Source organism: Artemia franciscana, chromosome 20 (genome assembly GCF_032884065.1).
Source record: "Artemia franciscana chromosome 20, ASM3288406v1, whole genome shotgun sequence".
NCBI classification, from domain to species: domain Eukaryota; kingdom Metazoa; phylum Arthropoda; class Branchiopoda; order Anostraca; family Artemiidae; genus Artemia; species Artemia franciscana.
In genome coordinates this window covers 10,553,907-10,581,534 of record NC_088882.1, presented here as the reverse complement: position 1 = coordinate 10,581,534, position 27,628 = coordinate 10,553,907, and the positions used below count along the sequence as shown (strand labels likewise).

Here is a 27,628-nt window from a genome sequence, read left to right as displayed (position 1 = left end):
TATCCTATTTAATTTTAATTTTTTTTCGTTTTTTATTTACAAAAAAATCTGGTATGTGACTAAGGTTCGCATTGTAAATATCTATATCTAAGACGTTTTCACTTCCAAGAATATTTTGCCATAATGATTTCCACTGCAAGTACATAATGATTTCTCATCAGTACACGGATTTCACCTATAACAAACAAATAAATTAGTTGAGAGAATAAACATAAATTTATTGCAAGAAAGCCTCGGGGCCCTGGCAAAACACAAAATACTGCTCTTAACTTCCAAAGTAACATTTCAACAACGCGCATAAAATAAAACAGAAAAAAAAGAACATACAAAAAGAGAATAGTTTTTTGCAATTACCTCAGACATGTTTAAATGTCAAATATAACCTTTATGCGTAATAGCAACGAACTAGTTGAACATGTCAACGGGAAAGATGTAATATTCCTTATAAATTAGGCTCATACAGCTGTCTCACGATGATGAAACGATGCTTCATTTTTGGAAATTACAGCATTAACATTTATGCTGTTGGCGACACAAAAATTAAAGCTAATTTAATTTAAGCTAAGGCAACACAAAAATAAATAAAACTCAGTCGAGGCTCAGCCTACAAATACCATTGCCTTTGCAGAAAGACATAACATAACGTTAACATTACAGCAGGGCCATATCCATAAGTTTCTTCCGGTGCGGGGGGAGGGGGGTGTTTTACAAAAACTATAAAACGCATACAAAATTTGCTTATATTTTTGTTACGTTTTTACGAGTCGGACAACCCTTGGATACGGCTAATTACCCCCCTCCCCCTCCAGATACGGCCTTGAATTTAAGTTTTGGATGGCGTTGAAATGACATTGTAGTACCAGGGACATTCTCTGAAGGAAGACCGAAATGCTTCACTGGACAAAAAAACTCCAGCATTGGCCGAATAAAAGAACAATAAAGTTGGAGAAGATCCTTAAGGGACAAAACAATTTTATTAAAAGTTTTAGAAGAGATACCAAAGGGGAGGCTTATTTGTAGATGTTTTGAACATTGGCCTCCCCCAACCGAGTCAGCAGTAATTGTCATCCCTAGTATTTTAATGCATGTGGCAGAGATTTTGGGAGGAATAAGGTCTGTGAAAGAAGGGGATGAGTTAAAAGAATTAACTGTCATAACTGACGATTTATCTTCGACAAAGAAGACGAAGAAGTCAACTTTCATCTTCGACAAAGAAGCTTCCTGTGTGACAATGTCAAGTAATGTCATAATTGAGCTTTTAATATTTCCTCGACAAACCTCGAGTGCAGAGAGGTTGTTCACATACTTCCATCGATCTGTGTAATCAGTCATGAGACTATTATCAGGAATAATATGGAACCCATCAAGGTTTCCTGAGGAACCCCGAAAAAGATAGAAAGTGGGTCGGAATAAACATTTTTATATTAAAGCACTTGAGAACGATTTGTAAAAAGAAGGTAACAATTTTAACTAGAAAGCAACTCGCTTGAAACTCCATCAGCAGTTTATTTACAAGGATATTGTGGTCAATTAGGTTGAACACTTTCTCGATATCAATTGATAAAATATTCAACCAAGTATTAGGGTTTTCAACGTTTTTAAGTACGGTGTCAAGAAGACTAACAAGGTAGTGTGAAGTAGATGTTCCCTTCAAGTTTTCAAACTGCTTTATGTCAATAAATTCAAGAGTCTGAACTCTCGTGCATTTTTGAAAAAACTGGGGGTCAAAGTGATTGGTCTTACTCCAGTAAAATTGTTCAGGCCTCCCTTCTTTAGGATTGGAGTTATATAGCCCAGCTTCCAGCACGACAGGTAACATCCGGAATCACTATATCACTTAAAATACTAAAAGGGGTTTTGATAGTTTATCAGAGTATGTTCTTATTAGATCAATCGTGAAAGCAATGGGACATATACTAGTTTTGTTCAATTTATGTGGGTTTTTTTCTATTATTTCCTTCGCTGAAGTCTTTGGAATTTTATCATTAAGGAGAAGCAGCATGACGTGTTTCTTTCTTTATTTGTTAACCGAGGGTTAAGGTATCATCTTTCTTTCCAAGGCGAAAAAGTTTTAGTTTACTTTTTAGAAGTTTACTTTCTAGGCCAATAATCAAAGTAAGGTTAAGATGACTGGATTAGGTCCTAGACCACTTTTTGCACATGAAGGATGACAGAATGCCAAAGATTGTCATTTTTGGCCATCAACCTGGGGGCAGACAGAAAGCAGGCCATCCCTAAATAGCGTGAGAAGTTGATACAAGGAAGGGTTTTTCACTGAAAGAGTTGGATAGTGAAGTTTAAAATGCACTGAGGTGGAGGAGAGGCGTACACAGCTGTTGGCCTTGGGCGGCTTGATGCTGTCATGAGTTGAACCCATAAAAAAATGCCAAGCAAGTATCTCTACTATTTGCTTTGCATTATGTTTTAAAATTTTGGCTATACCATTGCTTGAGCCCAAACGATGAAAGCAATGGTCATTAATAGGTCAATTTCCACTCAAAATCCGCATCATGTTTTTGTTGTTTTTTTTTAAGATGGATGCATATTACTCAAACGTGAAGATGCTATATACTACGCGAATCTGTTTCCTATGAGATGGCTTATACGGGCACCAATTCCTGAAAATGTATGGGGCAGATAAGGTTACCGATTTTTTTTATTTATGAAGATACAGAAAAATGTAATATTCAAAATATAGGAGAACGGGCATTTTTTATTATTATTTTGTTTATGAAAAAAGGCTACTTTTCAAAATATAAGGGAGGGTCGAATCCCCCCCCCTCCCAATGAGCGCCCCCGGTGGTACATATGGTTTTAATGGAACTGCGAGATCTACCTAAAATTTATTAAGCGGCAGAGATATCAGGGCTATAAGATAGATGTGTAAGTCTCTTCGGATAGCCATTCAGCTAATAAATGAATCTTATCCTATGCTTTTAGGCAAAATAAAAATAATTCTACTGAAAATTAAGTAAATTCAATGGAAAAAAAATAAATGAATCGAAAGGAAGCAATCAGTTGATACAAGCTACAATGATGTTCGTTATAACCTTTCTGACTTATATTCTAAGCACAACACATTACTGAACAATAATTTATTGAACAATAATGAACCAATGCACTATTGTCATATTTAGTTTTGACAACTTTTTACGTTTACTCTTCTATGCCTGAAAAGGGGTAGCTGATACAAATATTTGGTTGTTTCCGCAGTCATTATAGTAAAGTTCTTTCACTATACCATTGAATTCAAATTCACTAATCTTTACTAGCAACATAAAGATACCCTGGGCCTGATAGAATCCACCCATCATTATTGAAAAATCTTCCAACTAGATGGAGACAAGAACTATTAAAAATAATTAACATTTTATGGAAAAGGAGAAGATCTCCAGATTGTTGGAAAAAAGGCATAGCTTTAATGATACCAAAACCTGGTAAAAATAATTTAGTGGAAAACACCGATTTATAACACTGCTGCCAGTTTTAGGAAAGATCTATGAAAGACTGGTCAAAAAAAGGTTGGTTTACACAGTGGAAAAAACACAAATTCTTCGGATATTCAAAATGGATTCCGGCAAGGGAGAAGCACAACTGACAGTCTTCTAAGCATTTTGAGAGATTCACTCTATGCATTAAATAACAGGAAAGTCATGATACTTATATTTCTAGATGTTAAAGGTGCATTTGACAAAATTGTTCACCGACAAATATTAAATGGACTTGTAAAAACCAACATCCAAGGTACACTGATGAGTTTTTCAGTAGAATAGATGGTTGGCAGAAAAGTTGCTGTACTTGTTGGAGAGTCCAAATCACAAAACAAGGTTCAAATTAAAAGAGGAGTTCCACAGGGAAACGTCCTTGGTTCTTATTATTATAACATATGCGAACATGACATTCCTATTAAAGATGATGCATGCAATGGCTGCATTTTTGCTGATGACAATAAAACTTGGACTGTCCAGGATACTATAGAGGAAGCTGAAAAAGAAGCCCAACAAATACTTCTCCAAATAGAAACATGGACAAGTACTTTAGATATAATATTTGAACCATTCAAAGCAAAAGCCATGGTAATAACACAAAGGAAAAATATCAGACAACCTGTTTTGAAATTTTATGGAGAAAATATAGAAATAGTAAAAGAATATAAAGCCCTGGGGATAATACTGGACAGTAAGATGAGATTTACCAAACATATAGAAAATCTGAAAATATCAAGCCTTAAAAAGATAAATCTTATGAAAATGATGGCAGGGGGGAGGTATGGAGCTAACCCAGCAGTAATGAGAGAATTTTATATCAAGTATATACGACCGAAAATTGAATATGGGGTTCGTATTTGACAAAACGAACTACCAGTGTCATCTATTGTTACCCTGCCAAATCATAACCAAACAAAAATATACCTAAACTAAACGATTTCCGCTGATGTGGAAGAATGACAAGAGAGGATTACTCAAGCTTGTATCTGACAAAAAGAACTGCTAGTGTCATCTATTGTTACCTGGTCAAATCATAACCAAACAAAAATGTACCTAAACTGAACGATTTCCGCTGATGCGGAAAACTGACAAGAGAGGATTACTCAAGCTTGTATCTGACAAAAAGAACAGTTAGTGTCATCTTTTGTTACCCATTAAAATCGTAAGCCTAATTATAAACGTGGTAAAAAAGTATTTGTTTTTAGTTTTTATTTTTGCTTATCAGTAGGCTGAAGGAAAAATAAGTATTTTTGCAGAAAGATACTGCAGAAATATTTGGGTAATTAATTTTTAATTGGCCTATGTTCTATATACTGCAAGAAATAGTTAAAAGACAAAAGAATGCCGAGTTTTTGAATATTTCCGGTTGGATAGCAAATATACTTAGGCCTCTAGTTAAAATCTAGATTTTCACCGATTTAAATTAAGTAGCCTTTCTAGTTCTCCTCTATAAGACTGTACTATATGTGGTATTAATGATTTTTAGTTTCTGTTGAACTCATGTTGAAGTGCTAAAGATCTATTTGCCAGTTGTCTGTAGGCTACTGTTTGAGAAGTCGAACAATTCGTGGTAATGAGAAGTAGTAAAGAACGACCCGGCTCAATAGTAACCGAAACTCTAAAAAAAAAGAAAACCAATTTTGTATCAAAAGAATTGTATTTTCATGCTGATTTTAACTATATTAGATTCATCAAGTTTGGTCTTACCCATCAAAAATTACGTGGGATTAAGGATTAATTGTAAATGTTATTTTTAAGTTAGATATGGGATATAAAGCATTTTACTTGCCATGGTATTAATGTTACCTTGTTCTGTTTAGGATTAATAAGTTTTTTTGTTGTTGTCATGCCCCACTAGCCATTCTGTGCAAAATAAACCTATCTATAATAAACCTAATAAACCTAGTGTATGTATCCATATCACAAGTCCTTCACGCTGTCACATCACTAGGCTAGCGTCCGTCTGAAGGGATGAACCGATAGTTTTGATGGATTAATCCCAATAGGAAGACATTTCTAAATGATGCCGAACGCCGAAAAAAGATGATCATCAAGTATTAAGCCCTAAATACTCATAAATGTAGCGAATCCCTGTGTCAATTTGACAAAGAGTAACAGAAGAGGGGAAATATTTTGTGACGAGAGGGAAGATGTGTTTGTAAAAGTCATAAGGATACGCCAAAGCTCTGTTTTAAAGCAAGCAGATGGCCTTTGTCGGTGGTGAAATCTGCCCTACTAGGCTTGATCAAGACCAGAAAGTAGCTTACGACCAGGGTAGACTGGGGCAATAGTGGAAATATGATAGTGTTTGCAACGGAAGGAAGAATTACATTATTATCAGAAGTAGTTTTTTTATTTTTTTTTTATTGGATCTACGAAATGGGCTCCCTAACAAGCTTTTGCTAGAGGAAGAAAATGCTACTTCTATTACATCTTGATGAAAAGGGTTCTCCTGTTTTCCACCTCAGGATGGAATCTGAGGAAGTAGCCTCAGAATTGTCACCGCCAACCTCCAATATTGCCTCAATCCGCCCTTATCAACCTTGTTTTGTTTCTTGTACGGTAAGCAGAGCCATACTCCTGTACAAAAAAAATTATTTGAAAACAAATTCTAAAAAAGAATAAAGTAAAAACAAATAAGATATGGATATATTAATCTAAAAAGCTATCATAGCCGTCTCAAAACTGTGTTTTAACAATAACCTCTTTTGTATACTAATTGGCTCAATAGTAAAAACAAAAACAAAATAAATTAAAAGCAATAGTTTATTAGGCTTTCAGCGCAAAGACAGCGCCAAAATAAAGCTAGAACAACTCAATTTCCTACCTAAACTTCATACAACCACACAGCATCAATTCCACTACCAATAGTATGGATTGGGGTGAGGTTAGGAAGTGGAAAGCGACATGCAATTATTTTTGTTCCCCTCACGAGCTCTCTAGTAAACTTCTCTTCTAGTGGAGCCATCTATAAAAAGATGAAGATTACAATTGATCTAAAGGCCATCTAAAAATGATTAAGCAGTACTGACCGGATGAAAAAAAGAAGTAAATTGAATAAAAGAAGAATAAATAAAATATGAAATAAGAAAAAGAACAAAAAACAACAGAAGAAGAAATGGGTCACAGACCAGAAAAAACACAAAAAAATTTTAATAGACAAAATATTAATAAAACTGGGAGGGACTAAAACCAAAAAGCTTATAATGCCAAGAAAAAAAATGTCTCTATCTTGGAAGATAAGAGGTTCAAATTAATAGAAATAAAATCTGTGCCTGTTAAAAAATAAAACAGGACGAACGATCAAAATCAAAACCCCGTCTATACCAGAAAAAAAATGTCCCAAGACTCGTTTAATTTGAGTAACAATAAAACAGAAAGAATAAACAGAAATAGAAAGCAAAGAATTGAAGCAGTAGAAGTCTTGTTTGATATATCAACGCCGCCACGCCTATAGTTCATATCTGAAATTTTCAAAATTGCAAAATAATTCCCGTTTGTTAAACTGTTAATCTCAAAAGAAGGATGAGCAGAACCAGATGTGCTCACTCCCACTTGACCCCCCTCCCCAGTCTGTGAGAGAAAGGAAAGGGGGTCAACCTAACCCATTGTCTGGGTAATGGATCTTAGGTTGACTCGGGGCGAGAATGTCAAGACTGGGGGAATGTCTTGACACGGGCACTGAACGGGGAATATGTTATTCCCTTTTCTGTCCTTTTTATGGGTTTGTCAAGCTCAGGCAGTAATTTGTTTACACTGTCTACACTGCCCTGCTGATCCTCCATTATTTAACTTTTCTTTGGACAGTCACAAACAATATCTTTCTTGTAAACATCACAGTAATAATAAACCAAAATTATAAACGAAACAAAATTTTAAAAAAAATCAAAAACTTGCCATTTGTTCGACCCCAAAAATGACTATATTTCCATAAGGACTGCAGTCAAATTTCCACAAATCTCTCTTGAAAAATCGGGCTTTCAAGCCATTCTTCAATGCAGAATAACGTGAATAATAAACTAAGACAGTGTTCAATTCGATTCCATCTGAGTTGAAACCTTCTCTGGCAGCAGCTATAACCTATAATTAAATTCAAAATGATTAAGCTTGACACAATGAACAGGGGCGTAATTTGCTATGCGGCAGGGGGGGGGGGGGGGCAACTTCCCCTCCCAGAACTGCCCCCCAACTGAAATTTAATTTCTTCAAGAATTTTGTCAAAAATAAGACTAGCATACATAATCCAAGCATCCACAGAAACAGGTCAGTTTTCTTTTGTATATCTTTACCTTTTTGGTACTGGATGGCTAATTTTTCAATTTTTTTTGTCACTTTTACTTGATTTGGGAAAATTGATTCCAACTTGCAACCTTTTTACCAACTTTTACAAGCTTGCAACCAACTTTAGGCGTCTATCCAATGCAAAGACCAACAACTACCTTTTAATAGGATTTTCTATATTTTATTGTTATTTTATTTGGTATTTTCATGGAAAAATCTAGAAAACAAAAACAAATTCCCCTCTTAGATTTAAAAAAAATATATTTAGCTCCTTCTCCATTGTTTTCATGAATTGGTGCTACCAAGGGCGATCTAGAGAAATCAGATAACCCCTCATGGACATGTTTGTGCCCCTCCTCTCCTACGTGTTTTTTCATAGAGTGGTACCGGGAAATAGGAATGCCTCTTGGAATTGGAGGCAAGGAACTGCATTTAACAATACCTGGCCCTCTGCTACAATTGCATCGTCGGGGAAGAAGCAGAGACTAGGTTGAAATGAAAATATTACACTTCTACATTCAACGTAGATTGAGGTTAAAACGTCTCTCCTTCCTCTCTCTAAGAACGACTGTTTATGACTGCAGATAGGAGTCATCATAGACAAAACTCATCTATCTTTTGACTCAAGATCGGCCAAAGCCTGCAGGTTCTCTCCAACGTGAGGATTCTGTGTTCTACGAGACCACCGTACTGTTAGTTTCATCGCTCCCTTACTTTTCTTACCTTAAATTTACGTAACCCTACGTTCTGCACTCAAATACTTTCTAATATTTTTAACTTGACCCCTGTGAACAAGTTCAGGCATGCCTCCTCCCCCACCTCTTTTTTGGAAAAACGATAGCAGGTCATTGCAATGGTCCTGGGAATTGGAAGCGAAGAACTCATTTACCAATATCTGGACCTCTACTGCGATTCCATTTTCGGATATGCATACTATAGGATACATTTTTTTAATGATTTGACAGCAATTTTCTTTTTATTTTTCACTTTCGATAAAAAAAATTAAAAACTATGCTGCAATAAAAAAATTGTTTTTATGAATTCAAAGTAAATTACGCATAAAACCGCTTCTCCTTCCTCCCTTGATGCCACTGTAAATGGCAACAGACAAAAACAATCGTAGATAAAACTAATATGACCTATGAGCGGCCACAAGCCTGCAGGTCTACTCCAACGCAAGGATTCCCTGTTAAGCGAGGTGATCGTGCTGGTTTCACACCACTATCACCTGGTTTCATCGCTCCCTTACCTTACCTTACATTTACCTCACCCTACTCTTTTAGATTCCCAGTTATTTTTTACTTCTGTTACTGCAGGCAAATCCATTTATTTAGTTCAGAATTCAGCTCAAGCTTAATTAGTAATTTAAAGTAAAAAAAAATAACATAGGAGTTATATACTCAAATAAGCAATAAAGATTAAATATTGATTTCATCCTTGCAAAAATTGAGCGTGATTAATAACCATCGTACGAAAAGAACGTGATTCTATCGTAGATCATCTTAAACCACGAGTTTCAAGGGCGCTAATCATGTAATCCAAAAGCTTCTACTTTATTTATAGGCGTTTGGATTTTCAAAAATAAATCAGGCAGAACAGTTGTTCGCTCATTATAAGACATAGTTTATAAGACAGTTCGTGGTAACGAACTGTAGTAAGGAACGACCCGGCTCAATAGTAACCGAAACTGTAAAAAACGGAATTTCGATACCAACAGTTACATCAAAAGAATTATATTTTAATGCTGATTTTAAATGTATAAGTTCCATCAAATTTAGTCTTACCCATCAAAAGTTGCAAGCCTGAGAAAATCTGCCTTATTTTAGAAAATAGGAGGAAACATCCCCTAAAAGTCATAGAATCTTAACGAAAATCACAACATCAGATTCAGCGTATCAGAGAAACCTTTTACAGAGGTTTCAAGCTAAAACGTGGAATTTTGCATTTTTTTTTTGCTAGAAAACAAATCATTTTTTTATTGTCTTAAAAAGTAGAGTTAAAACAAAGAGTCAAACTTTAGCGTAAAGAGCGGGGCGCTCCTGAAGGGAGAACCCCTTTCATATACGTAATAATTTCTGTTCACTTTAAGTTTAAAACAAAAGTTAAACAAGTTGAAAATTATTTTTTTATTTATTTAATCGTTACAATAGACAATTGTATCTATGAAGAGAATTGTTTTTCGCTGATAATAAGACAAAGAGCTTAGCTGCAGTAGTTCTAAATGTTGATCGATTTTTTTTTTACTTATTCCCCACTGCAAAAACAGGCCTTTCGTTTGATGATTCAATAATAAAAGTCATACAACCAACAAAGCCGTAGAGTCGATTATGCCTTAATACTGATTCCCATTCCTACATATATGAGAGTTTGACTCCGATTCTCACTATTGATGTCTTTGGAAATCTCCTATCATCTGCTTGAGATTTGAAGGTGTAACAATAACCAAACCTACTCTATTTTTTGGTCACACAGTAACCCTCAGTTTTTGATAATACTATAAAAAAATTAAGATTGTTAATTATTTACATTGTTTTATTATTTGTATATTTAATTATTAAACTATATCACTATTAAATCCCTAATCACTTAATAATTTCTTATTATTTATTTATTGTATATCTATTATAAACGTAGTTGTTATATTCATATTTATTTTTATATATTTAAATTACTTATTATTATTTACTAACTAAATATTTAAATTATTAAATTATTAGCATAATTAATTATATATTCTATTTTAAAATATTCCCAATCATTAATTTAATTTTAAAACTTAATTTTCATAATTGGTATGTAACTTTTTGGTTTATATCCGTTAATATTTCATCCCTCAAAGCAGCATTTAATTAACAGGGAGTTTACTATCTCCCCATGCTCCAAGGCGTACCAAATCCTAATCCTGACTCCAAATCCGATGTAACTAGCGACAACTAACTCCAATGAAACTACCAAACTCAAATTCTTAACAACATCGTCTCTTCTAACAGCAAGGTCACCCCGACTATAACACTAATCCCTGAAGTCCACAGACCAGGTAATTAGAAATGGCGGAGATTAACAGGGGAATTAATAGAAATTAATGCGCATTTAAGTGAATAATATAATAATCCTATTAATCTAGATATTATATTTTCTATATTCACTTTCTCCACAATGAGACTTTTGAGACATTTCGCCTATTTTCTTTACGCATTAATGGTCTCTGAGCAGAACTGAGTTACAGGATAAGTTTTTAATCTCTTAAACATGTCACTTTCTCAAACCTGACCATAGATAGCGTGCTGAAAATAAGATTTACTGAATTATCAGAAGTCAAACTTATCTCTTTCATTTTTAACATTGGATATAACTAAGGAACATATCAATTACCTGGCTCAATCCTAGGGCGGCAAGTGGGGGGAGGATTCGGCCCCCTCATCCAATATTTCGCAAACTTTTTTGGTGTTTTCATCAATAATACAGTTTCCGGTATTTTCATTGAAAAATGAAAAAAACAAACAATGCAAAGACAACAAAAACAACCAAAATTTTGAAAAATAAATTTCACCCTTCCATCCTATTGAGCCACTAATTTGACCCCTTCGAAAATTAAAAATTATTTAAAATTTGCACTTCGGCAACTTAGACGCAAAAGAATTGGGAATGCGTTTCATTATTTTCCGTTATATTTGCCAGAAATGCCACCAGTATACTACCCAAAAATTTATTTTTGGGTAATAATTTTCGGAAGAAACATCAACAGGTATGCTATACTATGTTCCAAAATTCAGAACCAGTTAAGCAGGCAAGTGGTCAGAATTTTCTTTTGGAGACAATTAGCTCATTTTGAAAGATGAAATATTGGCATGGATATCTAAACTATAATATATATATATATATATATATATATATATATATATATATATATATATATATATATATATATATATATATATATATATACATATATATATATATATATATATATATACATATATATATATATATATATATATATATATTTGTCTTTATGGTACTATTTTTCTCTTTTTCAGTTTTCACTGTCATTTTACTCCATTCAGGAAAATCAGTTCCAACTTTACCCGCCCTCCCCCCACCCAGGATTTTGATGAAATTATGCCACTGCCAAGGTTCGGTGTTCTTGCTGGAAACCGACTGTAGCCATTTTTCCCTCTTGTTTTAGTACTTAAAAAATTTAATTAGGTAGATAGATCCCCCCCAAAACCAAATTTATGTCAAAGGCAGGATTGCCAACAAATTTTGGGACCAAATTATCAAAACAAGCAAAATAGCGGCACTTTTTGCGTCCCTCCAGAAAACCAGCTGCTAGGGTTCACTTAAACTCAAATTCAAGACTTCTTATTTTAGCTGTATGATTATGCATTGCGCTATCCAGTCAATTGTTTATCCCAGTCTTAATTTAGACAGGTTTACCATTTTTCGGAATGCTAAGAAAATGAGCACGCAATAGAATCAGGGAAAAATACCAAACTAATATGGAAATAACGAGCATGAAAAGCGCCAGAACGGTTTTTCACACTAAGTGAAAGAATCAATATTAACGAGGGTTCAATTTAAAAAAAAAAATACTGCCCCTTTTACAAAAAAAAGAAGAGTTTTTTAGTACTAAAGTCTCCTGTTGTCACACAGGGTTAGAGAGTGTCAAAGAGACAATAATAGTGTCCTTTTGACAACCCTGATCACAGTTTGTTTTGTATAATTTTAGAATTTCACATGTGCTTATTTTTTACTAAGCTTTCAATCAGAGAAAAGAAAATTTATGCGCCTACCTGAAATACAATAAAATCAGGTAGCTGTCAAAACTATCAACTTACTATCCTTCCGTCACCACTCCCGATGTCTAAAAGCCTTTTCGATCTGTCACAAAACTTCAGTCCTTTCAACACATTCGTGACCTGAAAAGAGAGGACCAGTAATCACTTTTTCCCTTTTACCTTTTTTCTTTAAGTAAAGAAATCTGAATTATCAGTCAGTAAAATGATTTCGATCTTACTCTTTCAAGGATTTGAAAAAAAAGATTCCAAAGCCCTTTACCCTTACCCAAGCTATCCCAATAACCAAGCTATAACCAATCTTACCCAAGCTGGCACAATCTGCCCTTTACCCTTACCCAAGCTATCCCAATAACCAACCTATGACCAATCTTACCCTAGCTAGCACAATCTGCCCTTTACTCTTACCCAAGCTATCCTAATAACCAAGCTATAACCAATCTTACCTAAGCTAGCACACATCTGCCCTTTTTCTAAAAAATTTCAATTTATGTGCGTGAATTCAAGTTTATCACCACAACCTAAGACATATTCCATATAAAAAGCTCATTCAAAGACCTATCTAGAATTTTCATACCACGTTCAACCATACTCCGACCCTCTAAATCTCTATTGCCTTGCTGATCCTCCCTTTGAGAACAGCTTGGCAAACAGTTTTTGGCAACTATATCAGAAGTGTAAAAATTTTACATGCGACCGTCAGGCGTAATTAATAAATTAGCGTGTACAAAAATGAAAAATAAAAATGAAAAAAATAAATAAAAATGAAGAAATAAAAAAAATGAAAAATAAAAGGAGACTCCTGAAAAAAAAAAACATTAAGATTTTACAACTGTTGCAACAACTCTGCACAATAACATTCGTGCAATACACATAATAGCTCTTCTAATAGCATGTTAAGGCTAATTAATTTAATTTTTTAGACTAATTAATTTGAATGGGTCTGAGGATCTACCACCAGTAATAACAAACCATAATATGCAGCAAAATTGTGTACAAAGTCGTCAATTCATAGTAATTTATAAACATCCTTAAAAAGCAAAAAGCATTTGCAATTGGTGAGATCTAAATAATGATTACATCTTCAAAAACCCTAAAGCAGAGGTTTCAGCCCTCGATTCCACAAAAATACACAATTAGCAATAAAAATAACGATACCTTGGTGATGTCTGCGTAATCAAATTCAACATGTTCGAAAACCCGAAAACAAAATTCAGTACCAAATTATGCAAAAAAATTGAAATTCCCTATTGATTAAAGTCGTATCCAGGGGGAATGGTATGAACCCCCTCTCCCCCCGCAAAAAATGTCCAACTCAAAAAACGTAACGCAATGGATACATAAAAATTTTCGACGCAGTTTTTTTATTTTTATTGTTTTTTTGCAATATCCTAGATACGCCCTTGATAACAGGTATTCTTCTTGTTTCATAATAATTTAAAGAAGTTGTTTGAAAATGAATCAGGACCAACGTCCACGATTATACTAAATTATTCCGAGTTAAAATTTATCAGTGAGATTTGTTTTCTTCGTTGTGACATTTCGCAGTTGGTTTTTAAAATTAAGAAATCTATTCGTCACTTCAGTGCCATAGGATAATAAAAGAAATACACGAGACTTAATTTTGTGTCATTAAGGGACGAGGAACCTTTATAATTAATCGCAATTTATAAACGCTAATCAATATTTTATCCTTTAATGTGCGAAAAATCCTTAAGCCATAGCATCCTTATTCGTCTTTTATTAATTCTCAAAAAGCTTATTTTTTAAATGTAGATACATTTTATCTATCAAAGGTCGAGATTTGAAAATAAAAATAGTCTGTCAAATCCAACGAATTTTCAAATTCCTATTTTAGCCAAAGCTCAAATAAGGAAAATAGCAATAGATATTGCACAAAGCCACAGAAATAACACAGAAATTGCACGAAGCAAAATATTTTACATCTACCAAACAAAAAGCTATAAGTATAGAACGAAATTAAGAATAAGCTTCATAATATGATAGGAATTTTGCTGTATTTTAAATTTCTGATCATTTATGCTAACTCCTCACTTGTCTTTTCAGAAGAAACTGGTCAAGTGCCATGAGAATTTATGACCAAGCAACTTGTGCCTTCACAGGACGCCAGAGCCATCCTCTTGAATTTATCCCCGATTGGCTACTCACTTCAATTTTATACGACTGATTTAGTAAAAAAAAATGGCATACAAAGAGTGTTTTATTTTGCAAAATTGGACCAATAGCGTCACCTACTGCATAAAAAAGAACTGATGCTAGATGTCATTGATGGTACTATTATTGCTAATGGCTCTTTTAAGAAAATCGTTAATAAACTTATGGATATTCGTTTACACTATTTCAATCGAGGCCAAGTGCCATGAGAATTTATGACCAAGCAATTTGTGCCTTCAGAGGACGCCAGAGCCATCCTCTTGAATTTATCCCCGATTGGCTACTCGCTTCGATGTTATAAACCCCGAATTTATCCCCGATTGGCTACTCACTTCGATGTTATACGACTGATGAGATTTTTGATAAAATAATGGATATTCGTTTACACTATTTCAAATAACCCTACAAAATTATTCGATTCTGATTCTGAAGCCACTCAGATGCCAAATGCCTATTTTATTTTTCACCGAGAAGCTGATGCGCAAGGCAACTGCCTTGATGACACTTTAAGATATGACAAAGATAAACTAAATTGTTATAGACCAGAGCCAAAAAACAATTTAAAACCTTAGTAAGTATTTTCGAAATAAAGGGTTGAACATGATCTTTTTTTTATTACTTTTTTGTCAAAAATAACATGTGCGTTTGATGCCAGGGCAAAGTTTAGACTTAGTTCAGATTTCATTAATTTGTATCTTGGCTAATGAGACAAGAGTTTAACACCCGGGCGGTATTAAAACTAAAAGACACCACTAATTTCGATTTTGGCTAAACTTTATTTTAATGTAGATTTATTTTTCTGAACAAGTCTTTTTCATTAGAAATAAATATTGGGAAAACCGTACCATTTTAAACTTCCGAATGTTTAACATACCTGACATGAACAATATTCCATTTATACCCCAAAAAGAAAACATACTTAATAGAGAAATTCCTTTATAAAAAAAGGGACGAAAATAAATTATCCCTAAATAGTCAGAAAAATATCCTAAACACACTGAAATACTCACAAATCTGGGCTTTATGGCAGCTTTTTTTTTAAACTTCTAGTATGTCGGCCTACAAATGGAGACAGGTCTTACCTATAGTGTGGGTGAGAGTAGGTCATAAAAAGACTTCCCAAAGGCTTGGGAAGTCTGTAAAGAAAGGGGGAGACAAAATCTCCAAAACTCGAGCCTCATACGGGTAAATGCAATTATATTTTCTAACGCAGAAATGTGCAGTGCAAATTATAACTATAGTTACAACATTTTTAATCAGTTTATAATCAATGCAGACTTTAAAACAGGAATTTTTAAGAGACCCTTTCCCACTGAATAGAAAATAAAAAGGAAACTGCAAAACGTCAAACAAATTTGCAATTAGGACAAAACCTCAATTATTGTTACAGAAGAGTCAAGAAGAATAACAAAAGTCGATAGGAGGAGGAAGAGAAATTAAGTTTGAAGTCCAAAGACCCTGCTGAGAAGAGGGGTTTAAACCAAGACAAGATCTGTTTCAGGTTAAAACTTTTTCAAACAATGTACAAGAACCAAAACTCATTCCTGGAGTATCTTCTGGACCAACAGCAGTTAGGGGATATCCCCATTGAAGGGATATCCTCTTCTACAAATGAAGACATTGAAAAGTGAGAATACCATGGTCATCAGTCTCCACTTGTAAATCTATACTTATAGAATAATTTGATTCTAAGGAAATAGCATAAAAAGTTGAAAAAAGAAAAGAAAAAAAATTACTTGTTCATTACTTGCAGGAACATATGGAAGACAATATTTCCTAAATCCAGGAAGAACAAATGGTATGCACACAAAGCTAATCCCCAAAGCTGCTCCTCCTAAAATAACCGTCAAAAATAAATATTTCAAAAAAACTTCTAATGACAAAATTGTCTATGTATATATAAGGTAAGGCAGCCTTTTTGTTTTCAGACAGATTCATTTTTCGAATATAAAGCTAATCCCCAATGCTGCTCCTCCCAAAGTAATTGTCAAAAATAAATATTTACAAAAAAAACTTTTTTATAATACTCAAAATCTTCTATAAGGTAAGGCAGCCTTTTTGTTTTCAGACGGATTCATTTTTCGAATAATAAGCTAATCCCCAATGCCGCTTCTCCCAAAATGATCGTCAAAAATAAATATTTCCAAAAAACTTTTTTATAATAATCAAAATTGTCTATGTGTATATAATGTAAGGCAGCCTTTTTGTTTTCAGACGGATTCATTTTTCGAATAATAAGATAATCCCCAATGCTGCTCCTCTTAAAATGATCGTCAAAAGTATTATTTCAAAAAAACATTTTTATAATAATCAAAATTGTCAATGTATATATGAGGTAAGACAGCCGTTCTGTTTAAATCGTCAAAACTAATTATTTCAAAAAAAAAATTTAATAGTGATTGAAATTGTCAATGTATAGATGAGGTAAACAGATTTTTTGTTTTCAGACGGACTTAGATCGTCAAAAATAATTATTTCAAAAAAACTTTTTATAATGATCAAAATTGTCAATGTTTCAAAATCGTCAAATAATCGTCAAAAACATTTGTTTTCGTAATGATGGAAATTGTCAATGTATAAATGAGGTAAGGTACTCTACTTGTTTTTTCAGACGGACATATTTTTTGAATAATAAGCTAATCTTCATGGCTGCTCCCCTGGAAAAATTGTCAAATATAGTGCTTAAAATAAAACAAAGTATTCCGAGTTATCTATATATATTCCAAAGAATCAGGTATCACATCGCTCTATGGACGGGTATATTTGAGTTCTTTCTTATAAAGAAAAATATGACTCTGAGCATAAAAAGCATAAGGAAAAAGGATGTATAAGGAAAATAAGGCGTATAAGGAAAATAAGGAAAAAGGATAAAAAATAACATTCAAATCTCAATTTTTTCAACTAATCAAAAGAACTTTAATGAACTAAAAGTACTCATGAGCTTATGTTCACCTAATTCATCAAAAGAATTTTTAGGGTCACAGAAAGTATCTCAAACATTGATAGTTAGTTATAAGTATGTATGCTTGAAAAAGAAAAGCAAAAGCAAAAGCATTTGATTTTATAGATTTTTTTTACCGAAATTGTATTTGTCAATCTCCATCTATAATTTCAATAAATTTCTCGTATTTTATAAAACCTTTCTATCATTTATGATAGTGGACTTTTTTATCATTTGGAATAAATTACAAATTTTTAGCAAAAGATTTGCTTTAAAATAATAAAAACAACATGGTGTTAAAGGTATAGAACTTTAACATGGGGTTCATCATTGGATGATAACAAGCCACTGGTTGCTAAACTGACTAAGGTAAAATATATAGGGATAAGATTAGGCTGATAGGATGATGAGATTAGCATAACCTATGGGACACAGTTGTTGAGCAAAACAAGCTTTAATGTCTACCATAATGGATGCAAACCTTTGAAAGATGCAACAATCATAGCCGACAGGGGTCAATTCACAGAAATATAGAAGTGAGGGCAAAATGTGTATTTTTTAATCAAGGGGAGGGGGGGGGTAATTGTATTGTGTCTTTCAATTTCTCCAATGAAAGCATGAGAATAAAACATTTTCAAAGAAATATTCAATACAAATCAGAACCTAACGACGGGGGGGGGAGTTTAAAGATCCTCCAGTTCATAAGATAAAAAAAAGATAAAAAATATGCAATAAAACAGGATTATCAGCAGAAAAGTCTTGAAGTAGCCTGCAGACCTAAAAGACTCGAGCATGATCAGTTTTCAGTGAAGCAGCTAGTTCTACAGAATTCTATGAAAATGGGGAAGTGCCACAAGTTTTTTTATTTGAACCAGTATTGCAGATATGTGGAGTGTAAGCTATGAAGTAATGACTTTCGTTCGACTCAATTTTAACAGAGCTCCACAGAAAGATACAAAGTAAGTTTTGTCACATCAAGCCTAAAAGCAAACTTACAGGCCATATTTGCACTAGCATATGAACTATATGGCCTTTTGCACCTATAGTTAAAAGAAAGCCTCTACTGTTCATGTATTTCCCATGACATCTGACATTTTCTTTAGATTTTTCATGGGGAAAAATATCTCTCATTTTCTCATGTCTTAAGAAGAATTGACGCTTTTTCCTTATCTTTTTGTATTTGACTTAAACAAAGTATAATAATTACAAGTTTCCACATCCAGAAATCCACAACAGTTGTTAACAGAAAACTCAAAAATCTTTTCATATGTAGCATCTCTTGTTGCTACGAGTATTTAATTACAAAAACTTGTCTTTTTCAAACAAAAGAGAGGAAAAACATGTAAACTTAAAACAATCAGAAATTTATTCTTTGCATGAGAGGACTGACCACCCCTAAACTCCGCTTATTACGCTAAATTGTCGGTTTTCTGTCCCAATTCTTTACTAACAACGGCTACAGGACAAGATCCATTGGATTAGAATAAGAAGTATTTTCAAAGCACCATAAAACTTTAGCATAAGGAGCGGGAGTAGAGAAGTGGGTAGTTCTTCTCAAATAAAAAAAAATTCTTGTTTGTTTCAAGCTTTTAAATTTTGCTCCTTAATTTCAATTGAAAAAAAAACTTTCTTTCTTGTATTTAAACTCTTATCATTTTTTTAAAAATCATTCTCCAGACACATCCTAGATATGATAAGGGCCACAGCTCTCACAAACCTCAACTGCTTGCTATTAAATTGTATTATGCATAATGAATTGTAAAATCATTGGTAGTGTAGAAATTCTCCTGAGCATTAAAAAAAATTCTCTGGCACTTAAATCCAGATTTTTATTGAGATAATATTGTTACAAAACAACTCTTCCTGCTAGTACCTCATCAAAACTTGAAAGCTTTCTAGATGCTTTCTAATGCTTTCTAGAGGCTGTTCTCATAAAAAATAAATCTCATAAAAAATGAAATACCAGTGAGAAATCGAGATTCTTATTGAGACAATATTGTTACATAACAACTCTTCCTGCTAGTACCTCATCAAAACTTGAAAGCTTTCTAGGTGCTTTCTAATGCTTTCTAGAGGCTGTTCTCATAAAAAATAAACCTCATAAAAAATGAAATACCAGTGAGAAATCCAGATTCTTATTGAGATAATATTGTTACAAAACAACTCTTCCTGCTAGTACCTCATCAAAACTTGAAAGCATAATGCTTTCTAGAGGCTGTTCTGGTTTTTTTTTACAATTGTACATCATACTTGAGCTCCCTCTCCCTCATACACTAAATAGGTACCCAAACATACCAAAACAGGCCGCCAGAATTAAGCCTCTACTATTAATTTTTTGTATTGAATTGATATCTTCCTCTTTCAAACCAAGCTGATTTCGAAGATCATTGCAGCTAGTGCATTCTGTCTGAGCCATTGTCTAAAAAATGAAATAACATCAATATGATGCAAAACCAACTTACATTAATCTGATTATACATGCATGCAAACCAAGAGGGGTTCCTTCTAAGGTTGATCTAGGGGGCCTATAGCCAGAAAGATTTTGGCCAAAAAATTTACTTTAAAAAATTAAAAACTCTCACTGTGGTGAATATATCATACAAAAGGCCACTAAAAGTCCTAAAGAACCGCCTTGTCCAAAACCTCCATATAGGAAACTTACGGTCCCTTAGCTTGAACAACAAGGGAAATATACTGCCATGAAAATCAAGAAAAGTGGCTACAACCACAATATTCTGGAATTGTGGCATCTTTTTTTCTTCTTCTTTTCCTCAGATAGCAGGGCACTGGAACATCATAGAGCCACTTAATGGCTCATTTTAAAGGAAAGTGATAGGGTTGAAAACCTTTTGTAATTAAAAAAGGTTATTTTAAAAATAAAATCAATTTTTTATGAAAAACAGCATTTTTCTATAACACTGTAGTAGCTTATATTATTAACATCAGGAAATTGTCATATTTACATGCTTTTGTAATTAACGAAAAAAATATATAAATAAAATCAATATTTTTACAAAGATTACATAAGTAATCAAATTAATAGTAGATTTTTTCTTACTTAAAATTGATTACATTAAAAAACAAGCTCGTTCCATAGCAACCAAAAAAAAACTAACCCAGAAACCCCTAGCTATAGTAATCAGGGTTGCAGCAGTAGCTAGTAACCTAGTAAGAGATGATAAAAAATACTAAATAATTAAGAATAAACTATTGCCTAAAAAGTAATATAGTAACCAAAGGGAACACCATTAAAGTATTTTCTAAAAAGTTACTTCACTTGGTTATGATGTCATATTTGACTTACTTAGCTATGTAATACTCTTAGGTTTCTATTACTATACAGACTAAGAAAAAGCCTCAGGTTTTTTTCTGTTTGTAATTATATTTTGAGGGTTGCAGAGGTAGCTAGCATTATAGTAAAGAATAACATCTAGCTCATATTAACTGAAATAATCTATTGACAAGATAACTTGATACAAACTCTTTTGAAAGTTGCTTCTCTAAGGTATGTTATACAATAAATCAGTCTAGTAAATCATAAATTGGGATTATATAAGTTTCATTGGTTATGGCTGTAGTAGTAGTAAAGAATGGCCTCTAGCCCATAGTAAATGAAATATTACAATATCCAGGTTGCAGCAGTAGCTAGCAGCCTAGTAAGAGACTATCATGTCTCATACTAGGAAATACAATAGCCTATAACTCCTAACAAAGATTCATTCTTGGAAAATGTCTATCATAAGCCAAGGTGGGCTGAATTAGTACTTTCAAGTCAATAAAAACGCAAAAAAGACCAATATAAATGGGCTAGTCAGAAAAAAAATTTATGTTAAAGAGGTATGTGAATATGGTATAAAGATGTCAAAACAGTTAAGATTCTTAGGAATCGAAAGGAATAAAAGGAAAGAAAAAGAGGCATCACCATGATGGAAGTTACTCACAGAAGTTGATTGTAACACCACAATTCTAATTAATATACCACTGCAACCATGATAAACACTTTATACTTACTCACAGGAAAAATTCGTTTTTTGTGTCATGCAATTTTGAAAAATATATTTGTATTATAGAGTTTTAAAGGTATTTGTTTGATAAAAAAAAATATTTTCCTTAGTTATAAAGACAGAAGCACTTGAATAAGGCCTTGGCCCTACTCAACCATCCAATCACCTAGAACAAACAGTGGCCAAACAAAATGAAGCAAAAATGATGGTTCATACTCATGCAAAATTTTCATTAGTAAAATGTAAGCCATCATAAACTTAAAAGTAAACACCTCTAATCCAATGAAATATCATCAAGCGATCCCCTTCCAATAGGCCTTGTCAGAGGAATACTCACTGGCTTATATGGGTTTTTGTGCATTAAATTCCTGACCCAGGCACAGCAGCATGCCCACCATGCCACCATACCAGTGAAATACATGCAAATTAGCAGAATCATAAAACAAAATACATAGAAATTGAGATTAGCCATATCACTGTTAGAATCCAACTCACAAAAAGAGTCAAAAACAAGTTTAGACCAATCCTATGCTCCAGAAAATCTACGTGGCTTGTAAAATAAACTACTTTATTTGTCCCTTGAACCAATTATAATATTAAAGCCCTCCATGCTGGCAAGGATACCATGTATATAAATCAATCCCACTGCAAGAAGAAACGAGAACAAAAGATTTCCAAAAGATACACTTGTCAAAAGATATGTGTGTTTCATCATCATTGATATGATATTTAGTTTCAGTCAAAAATTCCATTTTGTTTTAATATTTCACTAACTATTGTCCAGGCTCTTACCAAATAACTTCATTACTTTTTTTCCATCAGCAAAAACCTTGACATGTCCTTCCATATAAATGATGCTTTGACTATCACTATCAAGTCTTCTTGACACTAAATTTTTACCCTCTTTATCTTTTGACAAGTTACAATGAAGAACCAGCTCTAGCCCATAGGAACTGAAATATTAAAATAAAATACGTTTTTCAACAAAATCTGAACAATCATATCCATGATGATACAACGCAAGCGTTATTTGAAAAGTTATTTCTTCTGGAAAATTTGGTGCTATTTACCACCTGATTTCTTGTGGTTTGTCTTTTACTATTCCAACATTGTTACATGTGGCTTGAACTTGAAAAAGGAGCTCCTAGCCATCAGGCTGTGATAACTGTTTATAAAAGATGTATTATTAAACAAGTGATTAATATAAAGTGACAGACAAACTGGAGAAAAAACCAAGACCTATATTGCTTCTTTCTGCAGACAGTTTTTTTCCACAAAATAGAAATTTTCTCAATTCAAGTATTGATTATGTAAAGTTACGTTTTTTTCTAAATTTCAGAATTATTGCAGAATTTTCAAAGGCAAAGTGGTTTTTCAAATATTCTCAATATTAGCATTTTTTTTCTGACCTGGCTGACCACCCTCTAAAGAGCTAACAACTTTTTCAGCTAGGAATCTATTGTGGTTGCAGTGGAAGTTCTGAGCTCATAAAAGACAAACATGACCCATAGTAACCATAAAAAATTGCCTAAAAACCCTAAAATGGTAATGAAACATAACCCAAAGAACATCATTAGCATTGCCTTGGCTGAAAACCCTCCCAAGAAACTTAAAGTTCTTTATCTTCAGGAACACAAAAAGGAACATCTATTTGCTTGAAAAACAAGGAAAGTGGCTGAAACCTTGTAAAATCTAAATGAGAAGCATCTTTTGTTTTTTCCTCTGCAAGTAGTGGGGTGCTGAAACATCATAGAAAGCTTTTTAAGGGTAAAGACACAATCAACTGAGTCCATTGATTTTGAGTTAAAGTCAAGTAGTTCCAGACATCATTAACCATCTTAAGGCTAACTCAATCATCAGTAGCAGCCAGCATGGTTTTCATTCTAAGAGATCAGTGGATACAAACCTTCTTGAGTCTTACAGTCTTGTAACTGACCTACTAGAAACAGGAGTACCAGTGGATATAATCCTGCTAGATCTAGCCAAAGCTTTTGGCAAAATTTGTCACCACTACCTCATTCACAAGCTATGCACCCTGTCTCTTAGTCCAAAAGTGATCAGTTGGATTGAAAATTTTCTGAGGGACAGAACACAGCAAGTGAAAGTGACCACTGGACCAAAAAGTCACAGACTCTCTGACAAAGTCAAAGTCACCAGTGGGGTCCCCCAGGGCAGTGTCCTGGGCCCTACCCTGTTCAATACATACATAAATGAGCTAGTCCTTATCACCAGCAACAAAACCACTCTCTATTCAGATGATTCAAAACTCATAGGTCCTACCAATACCCCTTCTGCCCACCAATCCCTCCAAACTGATCTCAACCACATGTGGACCTGGGTCAAAAGATGGTTGCTGAAAAATGCAAGGTCAAACACCTTGGACACAACAACCCCCAGCAACAATACCTAATGACCCAAAACCCTGGGAGTCACCACATACTGGTGCATGTTCAGGAGGAGAGAGACCTTGGAGTTATTGTAGACTCCCAGTTGAACACAGCATTACCAGCAGAAGTAGACATGTAATTACCAAGCTCTACAAGGGACTGGTAGGACCATGTTTGGAGGTGGGGACCATCCTGGCCACCCCTTGATTCAAAAAGGACAAGGTAGTGCTTGAGCAAATCCAACAAAAGGCCACTAAGCTGATTGGTGGTATGGAAAACAAGTCCTACAGTGAATGGCTGAGGGAACTCAACCTCCCCTCTTTAGTCTACAGGCGGAAACGTGAGGATATGATCCAGGCACACAAACTCCTTGCTACCAGTCAAAAAAATTAGCTCCTACAGATTGACCCCTCCCACATAACACGAGGACACCCAAAACAAATCCACAAAATTCATGCAAGGACTAGAACAAGGTGCAGCTTCTTCTTGAACAAGATTGTGAACCTCTAGAACAACCTCAAGGAGAACACTGTTTCTGCTGAATCAACAGATGTATTCCACCATCTGGATGCTGAGTGGAGTGACAAATCATGGAGATTTAACTGGGATGCACCAGAATCTTCCAGCAGAATCTAATCAACCACGTATGCAACTGTCATCACAAGGAGTGATTCAACAGGAACAAAACTCCTTATTTCACTCCAAGCTGTGATTTGAGGTTTTAAGCTAATCATGCTATGGCTAAATACAGAAAAAGCTGAGACAGATAGTCTGAATGAGTGAGAGGCAAATCTGGCATAAGTCCATTTTAGGATTGTACAAAAATGATGTAATTTCATTTGTTGATAGAAAAGTCTATCTATCATCCATCTATGCGTCATTCCTAGGGCAGAGCTAAGGTAGATAGTCATAGTACTAAGGGATGAAAGTGATTTCGGATAGACACATGAGAGATAATGTCCACTGGACTTGTATGCAAAATCTGGGACTGTATTTGATTGGACTCACAGGCAAACAAGTCAAACCTAGGCCTAATAGGCTTGGCTACTTGTAGTCTAAAGGTGGAATACAGTGTTCTAGGATTGCGTGTTGAGTTAAAATCAAATAGTTGCAGGCATCAAGACTAATTGTAGAAAAGCCAAGACAGTTAGTCCAAGTGAGTGAGAGCCTAATCTGGCATAAGCCCTTTTTAGAATTGTATAGAAATGATGACTTCATTTGTTGATAGATAACTCTACCTATCATCCATCTATCCATCCACAATTCTTGCTTTATAATATGCAGATAACTCATAGCTAACACATTTCACATGAGACTTTTTTCTACTTTACCTCCCCCCCCATAATGTACAAATTTGCCTAAACTAATACTTGGAGAGAAGAAAACATGTTAATAAAACAATTCAAAACATTTTAAAGGAAATTGTTACCCTATATACTTTTGCAATGTTTTCTCTGGGAACTCATTACAAATCTTGCATAAGGGTCAAAACAGCTGGCTAGTGAGAAAAAATTGCCATCTGCAGCTGAGTCAGTAATGTTAATTATGATTTTCATTAATACAGATAATGAACTCTACTGTGAAAACAAATTTGCAAGACCCAGAAACTCCTCAAAAGTGATTTAAGGTTAGCTGTGAATCATCTTGAGCAGTTTCAGGCATCTTTCTACAAATTTCAGGAAATTTGTTCTGATAATAACATTTTACTAGCCTAAAATATAATTTCCCCCAGAAGCAATTATTAAATTATAAAAGAACATACAAATGGCATCAAGTGATGTATTCACTTCTGTCCTAGCTAAATTACATTGAAAACTACAAATAGTATATTTAGAAAGAGCTATCCAGTGGTGTGTTCACCTTCTAACTAGCAAGGCAATGGATAAAAACTCTAAATCAACCTTGGTGTCAAATGGTACATCTAATGGTGTTTTCATCATACAGGCTAGTCCTAGCTAGAAATTTAATATTATAACATTAAAAATAGCATCTTGGGGTAGCCTAGCCAATAATTCCCCTAGGATTCAGGGTTGTAGTTAAATTTTCCCCTGTCAAGTTGAATATCCATTATCATCCATTAGGCAAACTTTTCAAGATAAAACATACTTTAGATATAAGTCTAGATAAATAATAGGACATAAGGAAACATGTTAAGAAATTGATTCTTGCTTTATAATATGCAAAATAATCATAGTTAACATATTTTGCATGAGGTTTCTTTCTACTTTAAACTCACTCCTGCCAAATGTGCAGATTTACCAAGAGAACTACCCAGAGAGAAGGAAATATGCTAAGAAAAAAAAAATTCTTACCTTCATTTCATAGTACATTCAGAATAATCATAGTTAACAGATTTTGTATTCAACCTTGATATACTTTACCCCTAACCCCCTTGGCATAAGTATAAGCCTAAGACATCAGCTCTATATAAAGAAACATGTTAAGAAACAATAACAATTCTTTACTTCATAGTATGCAGAATACTCATAGCTAACACACTTTGCATAGGGAGAACCTTAGTCTTTGCTTCTTTAACTGTTTTGAACTTTTTCTACTATATTTCTAGATTTTTGTGTTTATTCTTGTCTCAAAAACGTGCTCAAACAAATGCCCAACCACCATACTGAGCAACCTTCTCATTATTTTTCTCTATTAACATTTGATCTGAGAAATAAGTGGATATGCAATGATGGTGCTAAATTTCCATTTGAAAATGGAGTAAATGCTTATTAAATCCATGCTTATTTTGTAAAAATTTGTTAAAGAAAATTACAACAACAAAAGAAGTGAAGATAAAGGTTCTCCTCATTCAAAATGTGTCAACTATATTTATTCTGTAAAGCTATATATCACCTAGTGAAGTAAGAATTATTTGCTTAACATATTTCCTTATGTTGAGCCAATGTCCTAGGCCTACACCCTCTCTCTCCTCTAGAGTAGAAATATATAGGCTATCCTAAATTATATATTTTGAATGCATTCAGCCACTGTTTCTTGTTTTGAAACCACTTCTTGTCTTGACACAGTAGATTCAACTTGCAAATACACATGTTGAAACAACTGAGATGCAGACAGGATATAGATAATTTAGGCTTTATATTTGCACATCAAGGGAGGCAGGGGTTGAAAATAGCAGGGCTGCATGCATAATATGTTAACTATCATTATTCTGCATATTAGGAAGTAATGTTTTCTTAAGAAAGGGGTTGGGGACAAAGTAAAAAAAAAAAGCCTTATGCAAAATGTGTTAATTATGATTATTCTGCATATCATAAATTAATAATTGTTTCCTTATACCCAGTTACTTATCAAGGATTATACCCATGCTTCTGTCATTTCTTGTTTCTACACTTAGCTCTATCCTTTTTTGTATTGTATCAGATTAACAACGTTTCTTGACTACTAAGGTCCCTGCGTCGGCCCTGCAGTACATTCCTGCATTATGGTTCGATCTCTGGGTCCCGTATTACCAAGCCAAGGTCAAACCCACTGCGCCACCAGAGGCCGCTCTATCCTTTTTTACTCTCGCTCCAAGAATTTGAAATTTATCGGCTAG

General features: G+C 34.0%; 1 protein-coding gene across 5 annotated transcripts; it reads right to left on the bottom strand.

Moving 5' to 3' along the window:
• LOC136039747 (ATP synthase subunit C lysine N-methyltransferase-like) lies at nucleotides 1–27,628 on the bottom strand. 5 transcript variants are annotated; one of them, XM_065723596.1, is made up of 7 exons: nucleotides 27,543–27,628; nucleotides 19,977–20,100; nucleotides 16,477–16,574; nucleotides 12,608–12,688; nucleotides 7,386–7,568; nucleotides 6,316–6,456; nucleotides 1–175 (listed from the first exon to the last, which is right to left on the bottom strand). In XM_065723596.1, exons 2-6 carry the CDS (start codon nucleotides 20,095–20,097, stop codon nucleotides 6,316–6,318), a joined length of 624 nt encoding a protein of 207 aa, XP_065579668.1. In that variant the 5' UTR covers nucleotides 20,098–20,100; nucleotides 27,543–27,628; the 3' UTR covers nucleotides 1–175. The 5 variants fall into 5 exon arrangements, with proteins under 5 accessions (XP_065579668.1, XP_065579667.1, XP_065579665.1 ...); XM_065723595.1 differs by lacking the exon at nucleotides 27,543–27,628 and adding an exon at nucleotides 27,394–27,423; XM_065723593.1 differs by lacking the exon at nucleotides 27,543–27,628 and adding an exon at nucleotides 26,385–26,455.